This window comes from Rhinatrema bivittatum, chromosome 2, assembly GCF_901001135.1.
Source record: "Rhinatrema bivittatum chromosome 2, aRhiBiv1.1, whole genome shotgun sequence".
Lineage (NCBI taxonomy): Eukaryota > Metazoa > Chordata > Amphibia > Gymnophiona > Rhinatrematidae > Rhinatrema > Rhinatrema bivittatum.
Window position 1 is genome coordinate 85359163 of NC_042616.1, and position 22460 is coordinate 85381622.

General features: G+C 43.2%; 1 protein-coding gene and 1 long non-coding RNA gene across 14 annotated transcripts in view; one reads left to right on the plus strand and one right to left on the minus strand.

Annotated features, from left to right (window-relative positions):
- The window catches only part of LOC115084076 (sodium channel protein type 5 subunit alpha-like), a 1049386-nt gene that overhangs the window by 454813 nt on the left and 572113 nt on the right, over positions 1-22460 (plus strand). For all 13 annotated transcript variants that reach the window (XM_029588401.1, XM_029588411.1, XM_029588408.1 and 10 more), the window contains exon 14: positions 3962-4200. In XM_029588401.1, the coding sequence (XP_029444261.1) occupies positions 3962-4200 (239 nt within the window). The remainder of the gene's footprint in view (positions 1-3961; positions 4201-22460) is intronic.
- LOC115084078 lies at positions 3907-8525 on the minus strand. The gene is made up of 3 exons (XR_003854465.1): positions 8414-8525; positions 5007-5446; positions 3907-4041 (listed from the first exon to the last, which is right to left on the minus strand). It is a non-coding gene; the product is annotated as an uncharacterized LOC115084078 (long non-coding RNA).

A 22460-nucleotide genomic window follows, 5' to 3' on the forward strand; every position in this document is an offset into this window, starting at 1 on the left:
ACAAAAGGAGGCTCTAGTATGAGGGATCATGAAATGAGGAGAAAGGGAGTAGACTCAGGAATAAACTGAGGAGATGTTTGTTTACAGAGAGAGTAGTGGATACATGGAATAGCTTCCTCATGTTGTGATGGAGAGGACAATATCTGAATTCAAGAAAGCATGGATCTCTTAGGGAGTGGTAGGGGTTTTAAAGCTGAATTGTTGGTATGGATGGGCAAAGTAGATAGGTTATAATGATCTTTTTCTGCCATCATGTTTCTTTGTTTCCATATACAACCTTTTTTTTTTTACAGTAAATGCTGTAATAGATTTGACAAAAGCTTCAACAGTGTACAAAATCCTGAGGGCACAGTCAATCCAAAACAGAAAAATACCTTAGGGGAATATGTTATGAAAGGCGTCAACTTGGGAGCACATTTTGAGTGAAATAAACTGGTTAAATGCCTACCAGGCTCCTCAACCACCAGAAATACAAATCAAAGACTTAGCACTATTAGAGAAGAAAGAAAGAACTGATGTTGATGTTATAACCCACTTGCGGACAAATGACTTGGCTACAAATGAAGGTGGCGTAGCACAAAGTGAGTTCCAGGATTTAGGGGATGATCTTAGGCACCTGGCAAAGACCTCAGTAATTTCAGAAGTGTGGCCCCTGTTTAGCCGTTAAATGGCATACAGGTAATAGAAAAGAATGATTCTTGTGTTTAACAATAAGGAGGTCCATATTCAAAAGGCATTTAGATGGATAACGTAATAGTTATCTGTCTAAATGACTTACCTGGCTATATTCAGCCCTTATATGTATAAAAAACAGTCATATAATGGGTGTTCCAGGGAGGAGTTGAATGGTCTGGCTAACCTAGTCGAATATCAGGTATATTTCGCTAGACCAGGCGGATAACTTTAGACCGGCTTCTGAGCAAATACAGCAGTGATAAAAAATAAATTCACAAACAAGAGCCTGTAACATCTGGTCTACCAAATTGTTTAAAATCTAGACAACAAAAGACATTTAAAATCCAACCCCACTGAGAGCTTATTCGCACTGCAAGTTCCCAGCAGCCATCAACGATCTAATCAAACACAAAGCTCCTAGCCCAAATAAAAATAAAAACAGTGGCACTCAGAGTCCCCAGCCCAAATATTAAGTTCCCTAACAACAGGGACTAATCTTGCTCAGAAATGTAAAACAATTAATGAAACAATTGTTTAAAAGCTAGGCTTTAGCTTTCTTCTAAATACTAAGTAGCTTCATCCATCATGGAATTCCACATTTGAGACCTGGGAATAGGAAGTAAAAGCTGAACACTGAAAGTCTTCAGCTTGTCCTCTCCCAGCTTAACTGGAAGTTCTTTCTCTGAAGCATCCTTTGTCCCCTCCCCTTCTCAGAGAGCCCGCACGAGAAAAAAAACCTTTTAAGGTGAATTTTAAAAGCCCGGCTCACACATCAATTAGGGGATGCATGCACAAGTTGGGCTCACATATGCCTACCGTATTTTAAAAGTCACTGCGATATGTTCGTATCTCCTGCTGAGAATAATCTTGCTCCAATTCAAAAATGAGCATGGTCTGTCTGGGTCATGGGCTTTCCGGGGCGGGACCGAGAGATATGCATATAAATACCTAGCGTCTGGGTGTGTGCCCAAGTCTAGGGTCGTGTAAGTTTACTTCTGCAATGGAGGAAGGGTAAGTTTAAAAAAAAAAAAAGGAAAACTAGCCATATCTGAGAGTTTTTAAGTGTCTGGGCTCAATGTGGGGGGGGGGGGGGGGGGGGGAGTGAAGGACCTAGTTCTTAACTGGGTGAAGTGGTGAAACTGGCAATGACATGGGTATGTACTTTTTAATCCCCTGATTTACGCAGTAGAAGGGGATTTGCACACCCATGTGCTCGCCCTCTTAAAATTAGGCACACGTGCATGCGACCAGCCTTTTTTATAACATACGTGTGAAAGTCATAAAATGGTTGTGTATCTGGGTGTGTTCTGAACCACACATGCCAAAGTGCACCTGTGCTCCGGTTTGAAAGTTGCCATCTTTGTCTTTAAATAGAATCTTAGGTGACCTCACCAATTAGTGCTGCAATTTGTGCAGCTCTGTCATCATTTGTCTGCAATCAACCTCCTTGACTAATGTAGGGTTTTCGTTCTGTGTTGCCTATTCCAGGTTTGGGCTTGTCCATCCCATGATTTATGGATTAGGAAACTCTGTTGTTAGAAAGATCTGCCTGCAGTTAGCCAAACTCTCGTCTAGCATGCTAACATGTGACATTGCACACTTAAGTCTGTTTTGTCTAATTCAGGCAGAACACGGGCAATGAGTGCAACTGTTTATTTTTGTTGATATTCCATCTTAAAAGTGAGCCATCTGCATCCAGAAATAAACACATCAAGTAGATGTTAAAAACAATGTTTGGCAATGCACATTAAAGATATCCATTTCATGTGACCAGTCTTAAGTTTCATTTCCACATCAGTGAGTTCTTCCTGTCATCATGTGGATGGATTAATTATCTGTATCTTGGCAGATGAAATCCTATGGGCTTTGCCACTAGACAAAATCCAAACATTGGTAAATAAACCTGCCAGGCTTTGAGCAATTTCTGACACATTTTGATAGTCTTAAGAATCAAAGTAAGATACTGTAGATCTAACTGCAGGTTTGATAAATTCTAGAGTATTATATAAATATGACACTTATTATTACATTGGCCATACAGTGATATGCTTAGGCCTGGATTTTCTAAGGTCGCAGACTTTAAAAATCCAGTGGTAATGGGGGGTGGACCTGCAAAAGCCAGCTTTTGCACCCAATAGTGCCACCATAAAAGGTGGTTCTATTGGGTGTGCTGCTGGCAGTGATAAGGTATCCTACCTTTCTTGCAGTCTGCCCCAACTCCTCCCCTTCTGGTGTGGACTCCACTGATTTAGATATTGCATGTGAAAAGGGACTTTTTGTGTGCAATACCTTTGGAAAATGACCCCCTTAGTGTAATATACACAATCATGGCTTTTAACACCAGAAATAACTACACCTTTTTTACTTGGGATTATGCCTGCAATAGCTATGCATTAATGCTGAAACAGGATTTGGAGAGAGAGAGAGAGAGAGAGAGAGAGAGAACCTAGCTATAATAGCCTAACCCTAGATAGGTATTTAAATCTCTATGGGAGGCCCACCTAGTAACTCGAGGTGAGGTTTAGGTGTTAGTGTAGGGGTTAGGGGCCACTTTGACATTCAAAGTGAGACGTACGAACAGAACAGTGCTCTCTTGTGAAGATTTGATGACCCTCGGAGTGAGGAAACTCACTCAAAGATGATATTTGTGCAATGTTCTCTCAACCTAGCTTGATGTTACCCAGGTAGAGAGTACATCAAGCTAGGTTAACAGAATATTGCACAAATATCATCTTTGAGTGAGTTTCCTCACTCCGAGGGTCATCAAATCTTCACAAGAGAGCACTGTTCTGTTCGTACGTCTCACTTTGAATGTCAAAGTGGCCCCTAACCCCTACACTAATACCTAAACCTCGCCTCGAGTTACTAGGTGGGCCTCCCATAGAGATATAAATACCTATCTAGGGTTAGGATATTATGGCTAGGCTCCCTCTCCCTCTTCCTCTCCTTCTCTCTTTAGTTCTAAAACAGGCATTTCACTACTGAAAAAGGTGTAGTTAAAGCCATGCAATAGGGCTTCACAAAATGGTAAACCCACCCTATACCCCTCCTCTTTTTCGGATTTGTATCGCACCATACAATATGGTGCTATTACATGTGTTAACAGGGCTTTTCGCATGCGATAAGCCCTTAACGCATGCAAACACGCCTTATCGCATTTTGATAAATGGCCTTATTAATGATGGAGTAAGAGACAGAAAAGGAGTAAGGAAAGAAGTTTTAAGGAGAAGAGAGAAAATATTAGAACAATAATGTGTTGTAATAGGTGCTATGCTTTTTCTTTTAGAACTGGAAGAATCTCATCAACGATGCCACCCATGCTGGATTCGCTTTGCACAGGTTTATTGTATTTGGGACTGCTGTTCACTGTGGAAAGAAATCAAGAATAAAGTCAAGTTTGTTGTAATGGATCCATTTATTGATCTAGCCATCACTATTTGCATTGTGTTGAATACCCTCTTCATGGCCTTGGAGCACTACCAAATGACAGCAGATTTTATCAACATGCTTGCTATAGGCAACCAGGTAAGTAACCTTTGATAAAGTACAGTACGGTTAAAGTTAGGGATTATATTAGAAAGAGTAATGGTGATGTGCACCATGGAAGTTTTGTTCCATAAGCTTCTTGTTTTTCACAAGAGTGCTTCTCAATCATTTTTTATTTTGTGGCACACTTTCAAGTATGCTCAGTCCTTGAACTGTAAACCAAATTTTGCATGGTCCTTAAACCCCATCCACACCCTCTTCATCGACAGAATGATAGCACTCCTTTTACTTGTCTGCTTTTCATTCTGCTGGCTTCAGTCTGACATCTGAATGGGACCAGAGGGTCCTGAGAGATTACCGGAATCCATGCATTCAGACATCAGATTGAAACTGGCAGAGAATGTGAACATAGGTAAAAAGTGCTGCTCTCCTGCCAGCTGGAAGGAGGGAGAGCAAGACAAGATGGGTGAATCTGGGACCCTTGTTCCCTGTAATGTTATATGAAGAAGCAGTTCATTTAGGACTATTTCCATGAAAAGGTTTAGCAGTCTACTATCAAAATATATCCCTAAGCACATTCTTTAAGTTTTGTTACCAGAAAATATTTTTGTTTCCAATACAAATGCCTCAGAGTTAACAGGTATATCGTGTATACAAGAGAATTAATTATTCACCAAAGTCTAATTAGCCAACAAAATGCAACTATTCCCAGCCTGTAAATTCTAAGTGGAGACACGTTCAGGTCAGAGATTTTGAGCTAGGTTCGGAGATATTTTACACTGATGGGTTATAAATATTCTGTATCAGGCATCAAATGTTTCAAGCCTTTGGTGTTTTCGACTTACTTTACTGTCTCATTGTGTCTCTTTTCTCATTCTTTGGTCTTCTCTCTGTTCCGTTTATTTGTTCTCTCCCACTGATGTTTGCTTTCCTTTGTGTCTTTCCTTCACAGTGGATTTCAAGATATTTTCTCTTCCTTCAGTCTGTTTTCTTCCCTTGATTTTATTCTTCCTTCTCTTCCTCCTCCTTTTGTTGCCTTCCCTGTTTTCTTCCTGATTCCTCTGTTTCCACTTTCCTCCTCCTTTTTTTTCCTGTTCTCTCTTTCTTCCAATCTTCATCCCCTTCTTCCTCCATTATATCTAAGGATTCCTCCTCGTCACCAAATTCAGGGTCCTCTCTCCCATCACGTCCTCACCCATCACAAGTCCTTTCTCATTCTCCATCCACCCACTACCCAGTCAGGGGTGATCCGGGTAACTATAGACCAGTGAGCCTGATTTCAGTGCTGGGGAAAAATAGTGGAAACTATTCTCAAGATCAAAATTGTAGAGCATATAGAAAGACATAGTTTAATGGAACACAGTCAACATGGATTTACCCAAGGGGAGTCTTGCCTAACAAATCTGCTTCATTTTTTTGAAGGGGTTAATAAACATGTGGATAAAGGTGAACCGGTAGATGTAGTGTATATGGATTTTCAGAAGGAGTTTGGCAAAATTCCTCATGAGAGACTTCTAAGAAAACTAAAAATTCATGGGATAGGAGGTGATGTCCTTATGGATTACAAACTGGTTAAAAGACAGGAAACAGAGTAGGATTAAATGGACAATTTTCTCAGTGGAAAAGTGTAAACAGTGGAGTGCCTCAGCGATCTGTACTTGGACCGGTGCTTTTCAATAGGTATATAAATGATCTGGAAAGGAATAAGACGAGAGAGGTTATCAAATTTGCGGATGATACAAAATTATTCAGAGTAGTTAAATCACAATCGGATTGTGATACATTACAGGAGGACCTTGCAAGACTGGAAGATTGGGCATCCAAAAGGCAGATGAAATTTAATGTGGACAAGTGCAAGCTGTTGCATATAGGGAAAAATAACCCTTGCTGTAGTTACACGATGTTAGGTTCCATATTAGGAGCTACAACCCAGGAAAAAATCTAGGCATCATAGTGGATGGATAATACTTTAAAATGGTCGGCTCAGTGAGCTGCAGCAGTCAAAAAAGCAAACAGAATGTTAGGAATTATTAGGAAGGGAATGGTTAATAAAACGGAAAATGTCATAATGCCTCTGCATCGCTCCATGGTAAGACCGCACCTTGAATACTGTGTACATTTCTGGTTGCCGCATCTCAAAAAAGATATAATTGCAATGGGGAAGGTACAGAGAAAGGCTACCAAAATGATAAGGGGAATGGAACAGCTCCCCTATGAGGAAAGACTAAAGAGGTTAGGACTTTTCAGCTTGGAGAAGAGACGGCTGAGGGGGTATATGATAGAGGTGTTTAAAATCATGAGAGGTCTAGAACGGGTAGATGTGAATCGGATATTTACTCTTTCAGATAATAGAAGGACTAGGGGGCACTCCATGAAGTTAGCATGTGGCACATTTATAACTAATCGGAGAAAGTTCTTTTTCACTAAACTCACAATTAAACTCTATATAAATAAAAATGTTAAATAGTTTGGACAAAATCGCTAATCTCAGAAACCACTGAACCTATTGCTTTCATATTTGGACACAACCTTCATTTCGCATACAGGAAGGTTCTTCTGTACTTACATTACAGATATGTCACACCTGTGACAGGTAAAATAGGTTTTAAAATGTTTGAGAAAACAGCGACATCTGCTGGAAGTAAGCGCCATCTGTTACACCTTACACTAACACACGCTACACTAATCATTTCGCCAGTCCAGGTTCAGGTTTCACTTCCATTTTAACACATTCGTGCACTTTTTTCGCCGGAAGATAACTATTTCCTTTACAGATAAAATGCACCCACCACCCTCCTCATACCCCCCACACACATGCCAAATTGGTTTACTTCCCACAGCCTCCCAACACACACAAAACCACCCTCCTCACACCCCCCCACACACATGCCAAATTTATTTACTTCCCAGGCCCTCACAACACACACAAAACCTGACAGAAGTCCAAGAGGCTCCAGTGGGGGGCCAGGACCGGTCCGGGACACATCTCCTGCACTATGGCCATCGGCTGCTAGCAATCAACATGGCGCCGACAGCCCTTTCCCTTACTATGCCACTCGGGGACACCAATGGCGGCAGTAGCCCATGTGACATAGTAAGGGCGAGGGCCCCTCGGCACCATTTTCAGGACTGGCAGCCGGCGGACCTTTGCCCTTACTATGTCAGAGGACCTACCGCTGCCATTGTTCCACCCCACTAACATAGTAAGGGCAAAGGGCCATCGGAACCCGTTTCAGTGCTCGCAGCCGACGGACCAACGCCAATACATCACTCCCGGACCGCTCCTGAACGTCCGCTCCACCGACTGACATTTTTATCAGATCTCGGGGGGTCTGGAGGGTGGGGGGTGGTAATGAATTTATTGCGAACATCTTGGGGAGGGGTCACGAGGGGGGGGCAGGTTTCATTCATTCAGCAACTCTGGGGGGGCAGGGGGTGGGCTACTGTTTTTCGCAGGGCTGGGGGAGGGGGGCAGGAGAGTGTGGGGTGGTTAGTTTAAGAGAACTTTTCTCATAGGGTTGTTTTTTGGGGGAAGGGGGAGGTTCACACACAAATACATACACTAAACTTGCACGATCTCGGGAACGCACCAAAATAGCCCTCCCCAGACCACAAAACAAATTTGGAAGTGCAAATTTGGTTAGGCACTCCCCTATTTGGCTAGATAACGCGCACAGATGCCCAGGGACAGACCACATGTAGCACCAACAATTTTAATTTCCCAGGTCTTGGGAGGGGGCAGGAGGGTGGGGGGTTATTATTTGATTTAAAGGGTTGGGATTGGGGGTTTTTTTTTGGGGGGTGGGGGGGTTCCCACAGAAATAGAAAGACAAATGTTTTCTGATCTGAAGGGTAGGCAGTAGGCGGGGGGAGGTGACAGTGAGGGGAGGGAGAATGAGGGGGGAGGTGGGTGTCAGGGGAGAGAGAAAGAGGGGAGAGGTGAGTGTGAGAGGATAGAGTTAGAGTGGGGACAGGGGAGGGAAGGGGGGTGAGTGACTGAGGTAAATGAGCAAGGGGAAGGGGGAGGGAGGGTAAAGAACCTGACTCTGCCTGCCACTGCAACGCGTGGCTGGGTACCGCTAGTGTTTTTATAAAGTCCAAAAGTCTGGCCCAAGGGCCTAACTGCCACCTCCCATTGTTTCTCTGGGATATTTAACTTAGCCCCAATAGATACAACCACTCGCTGGCAGTCTCTCAAAACAATATCTTTTTAGGTAGGTACTTCCAGATAGTTGTTAACATCTTTATCTACCGGCTCACTTTCCTGGAAGTCCCGCCAGCTGTCCGTCTTCCATCTAAGTCGAATCACCAAAGTTCCAGTCCTTTAAAGTAGCCGGTAGCATGTTACTTCTCCTTCAGTCCCCGGCAGGAGAATGAAACTGCTGGGTTAGGGAGTCTCTTTTATACTTTGTAAACTCCTCCTCCTCTGCTAGGTGATTGGCTCAGGAAGTTCCACCCTCACTTTGGCCCTCCCCTTGAAGCCAAGGATTGGTCTCTCTAGTTCCACCCTTAACTTCCCACATCTGTGGTTTCCAAAGAGTGTTTCAGAGTTTTTGATTTCTGTCCCTCTCTAGCAATGTTGGATTACAAAATTGAATCCCTGCAGCAAATGAGTTTAAAAACCAAAATATTACTGAAGGTATGGCAGCAATTTTTATTTTTCAGCAGAGAAGGGCAAGAGATTGATGTACAGTGGCATTAACTTCGCGACAGAGTTACAATATCTAGATTCTTGGAAAAAATGAGAGATTTGGATTATGTTGGCATTTTTTTTTTGCCTTCAGCTCATTTATATGCAGTGCATTATACTCTCTTGCTTTTTCTCTCTTTGTATGTATGTATATATATATATATATATATATATATATATCATTCTCAGGGAGTAGTATAATCCAGTCTACCCATCTTGATTCATCTCAATGTATTCTGCTTGTATGGGGCGTAAGTAGACTTGCTCAGGGTGACAGAGTATGTGTTTTTGGCAGCCTTGGGAAAAAATAGTCTCCTATGTGAAGGAGTGTGTGCGTGATGGAAACAATCCAGACCTGGCTGGATCTCCTGCTGGTGAGATACGGAATGATAGAGCTGCAGTAGTTCTCTGGGTTCTTACATGTCCAAGGACTTGGGAGGCGCTATGAGGATTCAGTACTGCTCCACACCTGCTAGCATGCCAGACTGCTTCATTACGGGATCAGTGAATACATTCCAGTTACGGAATGCTGTCCCCACCCAACCTGTCACCACACTGATATGGGATAGATGTGATAAAAATTGGTTTAGGATGGCAGCCAGGCAGTGATAAACTGCTGGGCATCGCTACCAACTATTTTGGTCTGTACAGGAAAGTAATCTTATTGAGTTTTAGTCAAATGTATAAGACTTAAAGTGAGATTGATTGACACTCAGTGTAAAAGTGATGGAACAGCTATCTATATATTTTTCTCTCTCTCTAATCATATATATATATATTCTGAAGGTTATCATCTATCTCAAAGTAAAAGCAACTTTTCTGGAAACAGCCACTAAAGTGATATTATTTTTTCATCATCGAAGATTTGAGAGTCCCCCCCCCCCCCCATGGGGAAACAATTTAGTCTTCATTTCAGGAGCGTAATTTATGTGTGACCATTTTAGGCCAAGAACCAGCCATAAAAAGAGAACGGTTTTATATCTATCTGTATCTTTAGACATATATAAATCTACATGTACATATAGGTAGATACATGCAGATATATAAATAGAGAGAGAGAGAACAATAGGGACCAGTGCAATACAGTGTTCTCAGCCGCGCGCACTGTTTTACCTGTAATTGGGCAAGGGTTGTGTAGACGCAACCTAATCACCTTATACAATAAGGAGATTAGCGCCTTCACAATGCACATCTGACGCGTGGCGAAACTATTAGTGCTCATCACATGCAAATGCATGTTGATGAGGCTATTAGTTATTCATCTGAAATTTAAAAAAAAAAAAAAAGGTATGTCCAATACGCACATTTTTGCACTCAGAAATTAATGCCTGCCTAGAGCAGACATTAATTTCTGGGCACTTCAAAAAGTTGTACAAAAAAAGCAGAAAATACTGCTTTTCTGTGCGAGCTCCTTCTTAATACTGTTGCGATATTACACACCATCCATTGCAGAAGTAAATCTATATGGCTGGGGCCTTCGGCGCGTGCTGGATCGCATAAATATTCACATGCAAATTTCTGGTTAAAGCCCTGAAACATCCATGTACCACCCATGCCTCATCCAGACCACGCCCACACCCCACCCCTTTTTTTGAGCAGCTCCGAGATGTGCACGCAGTTGGCATTTTTCGCGTGTATCGTTGCGATATTAAGTAGAAGGAACGCAAGATTTAAAAAAAAAAAAAAGTTCCGGCGGTCAGGTTAGGGAAACGGACGCTCAGTTAACCAGTATCTGTTTTCCGAACCCCGTGGCTGTGCGCCAGTTAGGAAAACGAGACGCCGAAACATTCAGCGTCCATTTTCTTAACCGGTGGACGGCCTCGGACAGCTGGCCTCACCCCGGCGCGTGCTGTCAAGGAGGCGCTAGGGGCGCGCAATCGACCCTAGCGCCTCCTTGAAAGCGCGACACCCCCCCTAATTAGAATATTGCGTGGTGGCCCCAGGAGAGGTGCCCTGGGGGCGCGTTTTAATGGCATTGGCCCCAATGTGTATAATGAGGGCAATATGCAAAGGCATTTCGGTGGGTAAACAATATGTTACGTGTGGAAAGGGGCCCCTTGGAAAATTGTCTGTCCTCTCTACCTGTGCCAGCACACGCACACCTTCATGTGCAGGGAGAGGAGGCAGCGTTCCTGTGGATGGAATTGGGGCGGGGTCATCACTTCTGCGGTTTTGCGCACAGTGGCAAGCCGACATGAAATTTCACTGGAAAAATAACAGGTGCAGCTCTGTACGCAATCGTACCTCCTCCTGTGGGTAGAAAGTTCCCGTAGAGTTTGCATTTCTGTGCGCTGTTTGAAAGTTGCCCTCAATAAGACTTTAATTTAGCGAGTACATTCTGGTGACTTTTAGATTTCATGATTCATTTGTTTCAGTCACCCCTGGGATACATTAGTTATAAATTCACAGTTTGTTGCATGTTCATGAATTATATCTGATGGTTACTATAAAACCCAGTAAAAGTATGGATTTCTGGTATATGGAAAAGCAAGATATTCCTCCAGTATTCTGACCTAGAATTGTTTGACTACAGTTTGAAATATAGAATATCATACATTGAGATGCTTAAATATATACCAGAATAAAGCTATTTTTCTCTTATTAGTTGCCGCAGTTCAATACACACTTTTAGTAATGGCAGCATCTCTGCAAGTGAACTATTTTTTCAGGTTCATGGCCTAGCACTGAAAGCCTGCTGCATAAAGGGTTTCTTTCTTTCTGTGCCCGTGGTAGAGACCTTTTCTAAATTGGGGCCTTAACCAGTTGTATCTGTCATCTCAAATAAGAAATAAATAGACAGCTTGTCAATTCCATCAAGAGCTACAGTATAATGTTTTTCTTTTATTTCTTATAGAGCCTGCATTGGAGAGATTTCAGTGCTTGTATGCTTGTGCAAATTCATATAGAATGGAATGTGCATTATGTTGTTCTAATGCTGATGTCAATATATGTATTTGTGCTGATTGCATGAGAGGTGGAGGGGGGGGAGGGGGTGACTAGGAGGTAGAGACAGACATGGAGACAGAAGCTGAGATGAGAGGAATGGAAGAGAGGCAGTTCACTCCCTGGAGGCAACTGTTCCCAAATATTGTTTGTTTACAGTAATTGTAAACAGCATTAAAGGTAGCAGATCGAAGTGCAACCATTCTTAGCTGCCACTGCATTAGCCAGATGAAGAAGAGTAGAAAGCTTAAAAGAAATCTCTTCTTACCGTGTAGCTGGCAGTGCTGCAAGAGATTTCATTGCACTTCAGTTATTAGTTTTTCAGAGTCTTGAGCATGTCAGGTCAAGTTGTAGGAATATAACATAAGAATCCTGAAACTAGGTCAGGCCAAAAGGTTCATCTAGCCCCGAATCCTGTGTCAAGTAAGGGGCATGATGTAGATGCTTACCTGAAGTTTATAGGAAATATTTATATGGATCCTTTAATATCACAATTGTGTAAGTTGCTTATATGGTAATAAATTGTAGGGCTCTAGCTTAGTTTTACTTGTTTATTTCTATTTACATATATTTATTTTATTTACCTATATATGCCTGTTTGTTTATTTATCCTCATCTATCTTTACTCCCTGTTCCTTTTGTGTTGATTTTGACTATGGAAAGTTGCCTCTGTTCTTTGCCAAGCATTTGTGAGCTCCAGGGAGCTTATGCCAGTAAATTCATGTGGACCCTTCTTAACTGATGACCTTTTCCATCAAAGTGATAGGGGTGCACAGGCTCTATAGATCTTGCTTGACATGACATCAGCCTTTGATCCGGTGGGCCATGTCATTTTGTTAAAATGGTACATTGGACTGGAGATTGATGGACAGTTTGTGAATTGGCTTTCCTTCTTCCTAGCCAGCTGGGTAGCTTGTAAAAGGATCTGTTTCTTATTCATTGACAATGGGGTATGGATGTGTTGCTAAGGGTCAGTCTTGCCTCTGCTTTTATTCTACATAATTATACAGCTCTGGGGAAAGGTGGTGTGGGACCTAGGGCTGGATGGATATATTTACATAAATGATATTCAAATAATCTACCCATTTGGAAGGGATAGATTGGTAGTTGTATCCCAGCTCAAGGAGATTATCCAGGAAATATCTGCTTAGTTATTGTGAAATAATCTGGTATTGAATGAAGAAGGAGATCTTTTCCCTGGGAGATGAGGGCGCTCCTCCTACTTGTTTGCCTACAATTGCTATAGGGGCTAGTAAGGTTCCAGCAATGGAGGATGTCAAATCTATAAAGTGAATTTTAAAAGCCCGACACGTGCGTTAAGTAGGGGATATGCGAATATGTCGGGCTCCCACATGCCAAGCGAATTATAAAAGCCGCCCGGATAACGCACAAATGCCACTGCGTGCACATCTCGAAACTGCCCAGAAAGGGGTGGTGTGTGGGTGTGGACTGGGTGAGGCATGGGTGTTTCAGGGCTTTAACCAGAAATTTGCACGAAAATACTTATGCGATCTGGCACGCGACGAAGGCCCCAGCATTATAACTTTACTTCTGCTATGTGTGTAAATCCAAAAAAATCCCCAAAACAAGCTATTTCGGGGAGAAGTGTAAAGGGTCTGGGGTAACTGTGGAGTGTATATGTTATAACATGACCGCGTCTCTGGGTGTGGGCCAACACACCTGCACACATGTGCATCTGCTTGCTGGTTTTAAAATTCACCTTTATAGGCGTCCATTTAGATTCCTCTATTTCATTAGAAAAGCAGGTTTTGCATGTGGTTCAGGCTCTGTTCTTTAAACTTCATATGGTTTGCTATTTATGGCTTTTGTTAAGATAGTGGTCCAGGAATTTGTGCTTTCACATATACAGGCCAATGACATATACTGTGCTGAGGCTAGTGCACCGGGTAACACTCTATTGGACACGCGTTTTGGATGCGCTACAGTAACCCCTAATGCAATACAGGGATTAGCGCATCCAGAATGCGCGTCCAATCGAGCACATAGCTAATAGCGCTCATCACAGGTAAATTTCATGTAGATGAGGCTATTAGCTATTACCCCGCCATGCCAAAAATTAACGCGTGGCCAAGGCACCCATTTTAATGCAGCAAATTTAATGTCTGCCCAGGAGCTGGCGTTAAAGCATACTGTGCTCAAGGGCTCAGAGAAAAACCCCCCAAAAAATCCTGCTTTCCGTGATTTCTCTTATTAGTATCGTCATGATATTAAAAAAGCAGCAACCCCAAGGTCTTGCCCAATTGGAACCCCTGCCGGCAGTAAGTGGTGAAGGCGTGAATAAATTAAGTGTCGGCCATTGTGCATCCCTTTGAGAACGGCAGCTCATTTTCCTGTTGCATCAAGTGCCCAGGAGAGATGGATGTCCACGCTTTCAAACAAACATGCCCCCAGTTTGGCTGCATGTTTTTTTACACGATAATATTGCATTGGCTTGTCCTGCCTCCTGGGTAGATTGTAAGCTTCAGGTGGCTTGAAATGTGGCAGCCAGCGTCACCTGGGGCAGTCTCTGGGGGCTTTAAGCTCTCTAATTACTACAGTAGATGGATTGGTTAAAAAAATAATTTAATTCAAGATCTTGTCACTTGTTTTTAGAGTGATACAGGGTAATGGGCAGGGCCAGTGCAACCCACTGTGCAAGCCGTCATTTGCACAGGGCGGTGGCCTGAAGGGGACGGTGACCTGGGGGCCACAGTCAGCCGCAATGTGAACCCCACCAGGAGGTCAAGAACCGGAAGAGGTGGTTCCCAAGCAGAAGGAGCTCCAGGGCCGCCCAGTGCTCCCAAGCTGCCGTGTGGCTGAGCGAAAAGATCTGCAGGGCGCCCGTGCTCCCATCTGGCCCAGTGCTCCCAACCTGCCACCTGATGTCATGGATACTTTCCTATGGCGGGGGACGCGTGAGCCTGCAAGAGGCACACTCAGTCACTCTGGGCACAAAGTGAGTTCCGTGGTGGGGCACAGTGGATCTTCCTGGTTCAGTGGGGGGTGGGATGTGAAGAAGGGGCCTGGGAACAAGCGCAGCCACCCCGGTGCTTGAGTCTGAGCCTGTGGCTGGCACTGGCTATAAGATTTCACTTCCAAAAGGTAGGAGAAGAAGCATTGGCGTACTCTCTTTTGCAGGTTCCTTGCAGTAACTTCCTCTAGTCAGCATAGTTGTGGTGAGTGAGAGAGAGGCTGTATGTGTGTGTGTTCGAGCATGCATGTGTGTGTCTGAGCATGTGTATGTGAGAGTGGGAGCATGTGTGTGAGCATGTAGGTGTGAGAGAGATTTGTGTGTGTGTGTGTGTTTATAAGAGGGAACATGTGTGTATGTGAAAGGGAGCATGTGCATGAGAGAGAACATATGTTTGTATGTTTGTGTGTGTGTGTATGTATAGAAGGGAAGAGAGAGCCTCTGACTCCCACTATTCTACGACAATCCCAGTGTGACTGGAAATAAAAAATTCCCAGGCATGGAGAGCATGAATCCTTAACCTTATTAGTTATTAGTTTTAATTTTTGGATATTATTTGATATCTGCTGTTTTGACATATTTTATTGGTATTTGGGCAATTTAAAGCAAATTTTATATGAGCTTTTAATTATTGGATCTTCTTTTTATTAGTATGTTTATACTATTATGATTTATGTATTTATTATATTTCTTGATTTTATTGTTTAATGGCTGAGGATTGGTGATGGTTCTGTTTTTCCATTGTTGCACTGCATACAGAGTGACTTATGGTTTCCAATTCAGTTTTTGCCTGCATGTTTCTATTTATACTTTATGGTTTCTTTTTCCTGTATTCGGTGAGGGTCTGCCTGTGTTCTGCATGTGTGACCAAGGAGAGGTATTCTGCTAGCATTTAGGGGTCTATAGCAGCTTGGTTTGTTCTGTTCTCCTAATAGGAGGTGTATTGATGTTTTAGGGCCTAGTGTAATAGTTGCAGTGCTGCCTTCTCATTGATAGGGTTCTTACTTTTTAAGTGCTGGCAGTTAGTGCTGTTTTAGGCTTATTATATTTTAATTGTAATTTTCTGATAGCTTTCTGAGGGTCAAGCCCACATCCAACACATGTTATAGTAGTTCTAATGCCATATGGGTTCTAAGTGTCCTTTTTTTGTAGGGTTTTCTGGTTGGCACCATAGCAGTGCATGTAAATATAATATACATGTTGTGATATGTTTTCTTTCTCATAAGACTGTACTTTGAAAATTCTTTTTCATGTAAAATCTGTTGTTATGAATGCATATTTTTAACTGTGTGTGTTGAGAGGGTAGGTGTGGGATGCAAGGGTATAAGGTTCACCTAGGACACTTAATACTCTTGCACTAGTCATGGGTTCCAGGGGAGAGGGTGAAGACCCAGAGGTGGGGGGGGGGGGGGGGGGGGGTGTGACAGTTTTTTAAAGATTAGGTTGCTGGGCTGTTTTTGGTGGGCCCAAGACATGACTAAATGAAAATGCGTGGGTGTGGGGTGGGGGTGGGGGTGGGGGTAGCAATATAATAATTGTTTGTACAGGGCACCAAAAGTTTAGCACCAGCCCTGGTAATGGGTCTTCCTATTTGAAAAAGTAAGTTTTGTTGGTGTGTGCCCAATTGGGCACTATTCATCTCTCAAGCCTGCATGTGAAGAAGTCAGAAAGTCTAGACTTCATTGTAGACTGTTTTTAATTTGGCCTCCTTGATGCCTTTCTACTTGAAGGAAGAGACAAATTATTGCCTTTAGAAAGAAGTTAGTTTCTGCTTTTGCCACTAGTAAGTCAATAAATAAGGGGCTTTTGGTCAGTCTTCTGAATTTATGATTTAGTGTTAATTTTATTTGTCTTGTTGAATTTAAGTTTTTATTGTAAATCACTTAGGGTAGCATTTGTCGGTTAAGTAGAGTCAGAAATGTTAACTGGAGGTTGCAATGCACCATCTTACAGTGAATATCAAAGGTGTGCACTAGTTCAGTGAATGTCAACTTCAGCAAATTAGAGCAGAGTGCTTGGGTTTGATGCTGCATAACACTGAAATTAGTTTACCTCCTCACGGTGCACTGTATGACAAGATTTGATTAATCAAAAGAAAACTATCATCCCTTGATGGCGAGATGCTGTGGTGTCGTATTATGTGTGTTTATGAAAATAATCAAGACGGTTGGACTCACTGAAGTGCCCCATTTGTTAGTTGAAACACACATGGATGAAAAGTGCAGGTGAATCAGTGAGATGGAGGATAGCTGGGTTGCATCCTCTCAGATTGCAGACTCTGTGGAACCAGCAGGTTACAAAAGTGGTCCCGTAATATGGGACTTCAGGTGTGAAATCAAATTCTGGACTATTTTGTGCAACAGTGACTTTTGGTGCAGTTCTTATGTGTTAAAATGTATAATGGCTGTGGGATCTGTCATCATTGATTTGCGGCGAAACAGTCTTTTGCAGTGGAAGAATTCTCTTGAAATGTGATTTCCCTGTACATGAAGAGTGGGTCATTGTGCAGTTCCTAAATCATGTGTGCCATTGGAGCCCTTTTTAAATATTGGGGTTGCATTGGCCATCTCTCTACTTGCTCTTCCGGAATGTAAGAAATTATTAGGAAGGGAATGGTTAACAAAACAGAAAATTTCATAATTCCTCTGTATCTTTTCATGGTGAGACCGCACCTTGAATACTGTGTACAGTTCTGGTTGCCGCATCACAAAAAATATATTGTTGCGATGGAGAAGGTACAAAGAAGGGCAACTCCCCTATGAGGAAAGGCTGAAGAGGTTAGGGCTGTTAAACTTGGAGAAGCGTCGGCTGAGGGGGGATATGATAGAGGTCTTTAAAATCATGAGAGGTCTTGAACGAGTAGATGTGAATCGGTTATTTACACTTTCGGATAATAGAAGGACTAGGGGGCACTCCATGAAATTATCAAGTAGTACATTTAAGACTATTTGGAGAAAATTCTTTTTCACTCAACGCACAATTAAGCTCTGGAATTTGTTGCCAGAGGATATGGTTAGTGCAGTTAGTGTAGCTGGGTTCAAAAAAGATTTGGATAAGTTCTTGGAGAAGTCCATTAACTGCTATTAATAAAGTTGACTTTATCTATTTATTTATTTGTTTATAAAGTTTTTCAATACCGTTGTTTGGACCAGGGACCATCACATTGGTTTACAATAATGCAAATATAAAAATTATACAAATACATATATAAGCATGTATTAGGGAATGGCCTTTGCTATTCCTGGCATCAGTAGTATAGGATCTTCTTGGTGTTTGGGTACTTGCCAGGTTCTTGTGGACTGGTTTGGCCTCTGTTGGAAACGATGCTGGGCTTGATGGACCCTTGGTCTGACCCAGCATGGCAATTTCTTACGTTCTTATGTTCTTAAGTGGCACGCCCATCTGGCAGCACCCCCATCTGGCAGCACACATTGGTCTTCGTGCCATTAAGTTCAGCATCAAGGAGAACGAAATGGTAATTGAAGGGGTCCTGCAAAACTATGCCATACTGTTGGCTACTGGGCGGCAAAAACATGAAAGGCAGCCAAGGCCCAGATCTGGAGAAACCTAGCCCAAGCCATCACTCAGCACAGCACATAGCAAGAAGTAGGGAGCAGGTCACCCATCGGTACAGGGATGTAAAGGCCCAGCTTAAAGCCAAGGTGGCGGCCCAAAACAAACACTGAAGGATGATGGGAGAAGGAGCTCCATGTCCTATTGCCCAAATGGAGAATCCACTAATCGAAAGGCTGGGACCGGACATATATGATGGCACCAAAAGAGCCGCAGCCGGTAAGTTCACCTCACCTCTAAAAGGGCACAAAACGGGTATACACATTATTTGGCATAAGATGCTCACAATGCAAAGAAGCAAACTGCACCTCTGATGCCAAAAGAAAAAAGGGTATTTAATCCCATTGGTACTTACGTCTTATGTTTTGTTTCCACAGCTTTCACCCACCAAGCTACCGGTCCCAGCCAGGATGCCCCAGGGACCAGACAGCAAGGGTCATGGACCAGCCACCCACCACCAGTCTTCGAAAAACCTTTCCTCATGGATGCCCAGACACAGGTCAGCGCTGAGGAGGAGCAGTAGCAGCAGCCACAGCCTGCAGACTCATTTGTGATGCTGGAACCCCTGGATTTGCCCAGCCAACTAAATGTGTCCCTCAACCTCTCACAGATAATGGAGGAGCATATCCTGGAGTGGGTGCCTAGAGGATCAGCTGATCGTCAAGCCAGCACACCCAGGCCATCTGGAACCAACACTAGTTGGCAGGAGGAGGCCACATGCATGCTAATGCCAATTTTGCATCCACAAAGCCCAGCACCACCAACACTGGCACTGCCAGCCTCACCAGCACCATCATCATCACCCCCACCTGAAGAGACCATGCAGGAGCAGCTGATCCAGCTGCAAAGGAGCCATGATGAAAAACAGAGACACGTACAGGAAGAGCTAGTGGGGCTAAGGAGGGCTGTAAACAGACAAAACCGGATCCTGCAACAGCAAACAGAAGGCCAAACCCGCAATGTCACAATGCTGACGGGAACAACTAATACCCTTACAATGTGCTCATGCAGATACTACACACATTAAGAAAGGTGGAAGGAAGGCAAAATGATTACCAGCATGGTTAAAAGATAAGGTGAAAGAGGCTATTTTAGCCAAAAGATATTCATTCAAAAATTGGAAGAAGGATCCAACAGAAGAAAATAGGATAAAGCATAAGCGCTGGCAAGTTAAATGTAAGACATTGATAAGATGGGCTAAGAGAAAATTTGAAAAGAAGTTGGCCGAAGAGGCAAAAACTCACAGTAAAAACATTTACAAATATATATGAAGCAGAAAGCCTGCGAGGGAGTCAGTTGGACTGTTAGATGATCGAGGGGTTAAAGGGGCACTTAAAGAAGATAAGGCCATCGCAGAAAGATTAAACAATTTCTTTGCTTCAGTGTTTACTGAAGAGGATGTTGGGGAGATACTCGTTCTGGAGAAGATTTTCATTGGTAATGATTCAGAAGGACTGAACCAAATCACGGTGAACCTAGAAGATGTGGTAGGCCTGATTGACAAACTGAAGAGTAGTAAATCACCTGGACCAGATTTATACACCCTAGAGTTCTGAAGGAACTCAAAAATCAAATTTCAGATCCATTAGTAAAAATTTGTAACCTATCATTAAAATCATCAATTGTACCTGAAGACTGGAGGCTGGCTAATGTAACCCCAATATTTAAAAAAGGTTCCAGGGGCGATCCAAGAAACTACAGACCAGTTAGCCTGACTTCAGTGCCAGGAAAAATAGTGGAAAGTGTTCTAAAGATCAAAATCACAGAACATATAGAAAGATATGGAACAAAGTCAGCATGGCTTTACTCAAGGCAAGTCTTGCCTCACAAATTTGCTTCACATTTTTGAAGGGGTTAATAAACTGTTATTATTTGTGATAATTGTTGGTGGATCCTTGGGCCGGTGACAGATGACCATGCCCACGGGAGAAGATCCTGAGAGGGGCCACCGGTCAGGCTCATAGTTGGGAGACAGACACATACTGGATCTTTTATTAAACTATATAGTGAACCACCAGAGGTGGCAGTAGTGAGCTGGAAGAGCCCGGCTGGGCTGTAGTCCCTCAGGCACTGGAACAGTGATCCCAGGATGGCTGAGTTGTAGAGAAACTGAATATAGTGAGTAGGCAGAGTATGCAGAGTTCAGGAACAGAACCTTGATGGTAACACTCACACAGTAGTCTCTTGAAGCAGCCCAGGGGCTGGAATGAAGTAGGCCCTCGAGGGGCGAGTACCTGGTTCCAGGGAAAGCTCTGAGAGAGAGATGGTAACTCACTGCTGTTGTTTGCAGTGGTGTCTTCCTGGCAGAAGTTGTATTCGGTAGCAGGTCCGGGAACGTGGGCCCTCAAGGAGCAAATACCAGTTCCAGACTGCGACCTGAAAAGCGAGAGAGAGTGAGGCCCCCAAGGAGCGGGTACCCCTGGTAAAGTCCGAGGAGGCAGAGTAGCAAGGTATGCTGAGAGCGAATCCCATCCGCAGCGATACCTGATGGAGGAAGCTAGGTAAACCATATGAAAACCTGTACCATAACCTTTGCTAACTCGAATAGCTAGCAAAATGAAAGACCTTAAATATCCGGTGAGGATGACGTCATCTCAGGGGGACGCCCCTGAGGTTCGCGCCACAGCTGGTACTTGAGTCGGTGTCGCGCCACACGCGTGCCCTTAGGCTTCAGGAAAACATGGCGGAAGGCAGTGTATAGCCGGTCCAGGGACGCCGGAGGAGAACGGCAAGATGGCACTGCGGCAGCCAAACTTCCATCAATCAAAGAGGGCGTCGCAAAAGAGATAAGGTAGACGGAGTGGAGGCATCGGGCAGTGACGGTCGCAACATAAACATATAGATAAAGGTGAACCAGTACATGTAGTGCATTTGGATTTTCAGAAGGAATTTGACAAAGTTCCTCATGAGAGGCTTCTAAGAAAAGTAAAAAGTCATGGGATAGGTGGTGATTACCTTTTGTCGAGTACAAATTGGTTAACAGACAGAAATCAGAGAGTACAATTAAATGGACAATTTTCTTAGTGGAGGGGGTGGGCAGTGGAGTGCCTCAGGGATCTGTACTGGAACCTGTGCTTTTCAAGATATTTATAAATGATCTGAAGATGATAAGAAATTATTCAGAGTAATTAAATCAGAAGCAGATTGTGATAAATTGCAGGAGGACCTTGTGAGACTGGATAATTGGGCATCCAAATGGCAGGTGAAATTTAATGTGGACAAGTGCAAGGTGATGGATATAGGGAAAAATAACCTATGCTGTAGTTACACGATGTTAGGTTCCATATTAGGAGCTACCACACAGGAAAGAGATCTAGGCGTCATAGTGGATAATACATTGAAATCAGCTCAGTGTGCTACGGCAGTCAAAAAAGCAGACAGAATGTTGGAAATTATTAGGAAGGGAATGGTGAATAAAACGGAAAATGTCATAATGCCTCTGTTTCGCTCTATGGTGCGACTGCACCTTGAATACTGTGTACAGTTCTGTTTGCTACATCTCAAAAAAGATATAGTTGCGATGGAGAAGGTGTTTTAAATCATTCGAGGTCTAGAACGGGTAAATGTAAATCAATTATTTACTCTTTTGGGTAATAGGACGACTAGGGGGCACTCCATGAAGTTAGCATGTAGTACATTTAAAATTAATTGGAGAAAATTCTTTTTTACTCAACGTACAATTAAACTCTGGAATTTGTTGCCAGGGGATGTGGTTAGTGCAGTTAGTGTAGCTGGGTTTAAAAAAGGTTTGGATAAGTTCTTGGTGGAGAAGTCCATTACCTGCTATTAATCAAGTTGACTTAGAAAATAGCCACTGCTATTACTCGCATCAGTAGCATGGGATATACTTAGGGCCTCATTTTCCAAGCCGCTCGCACGCGATAAGGGACCTTTCGCACGCGAAAAGTCCCTTATCGCGTGCGATACCAGGATGGGGGCGGAGTCGGCCCCGGAAGAGGAGGAGTCGGGGCGTCACCGGGGCCGACTCTGCGCCGACGCCGCGGACAGCTAAAGGTATCCTTTAACATTGCTGGAATAAAGAGGAAGTGAGTGGATCGGCGTTGGGGAGCAGCGTTGAACCTATCCGGTAAAACAGTGAACCTATCTGGTAAAATAATGAGA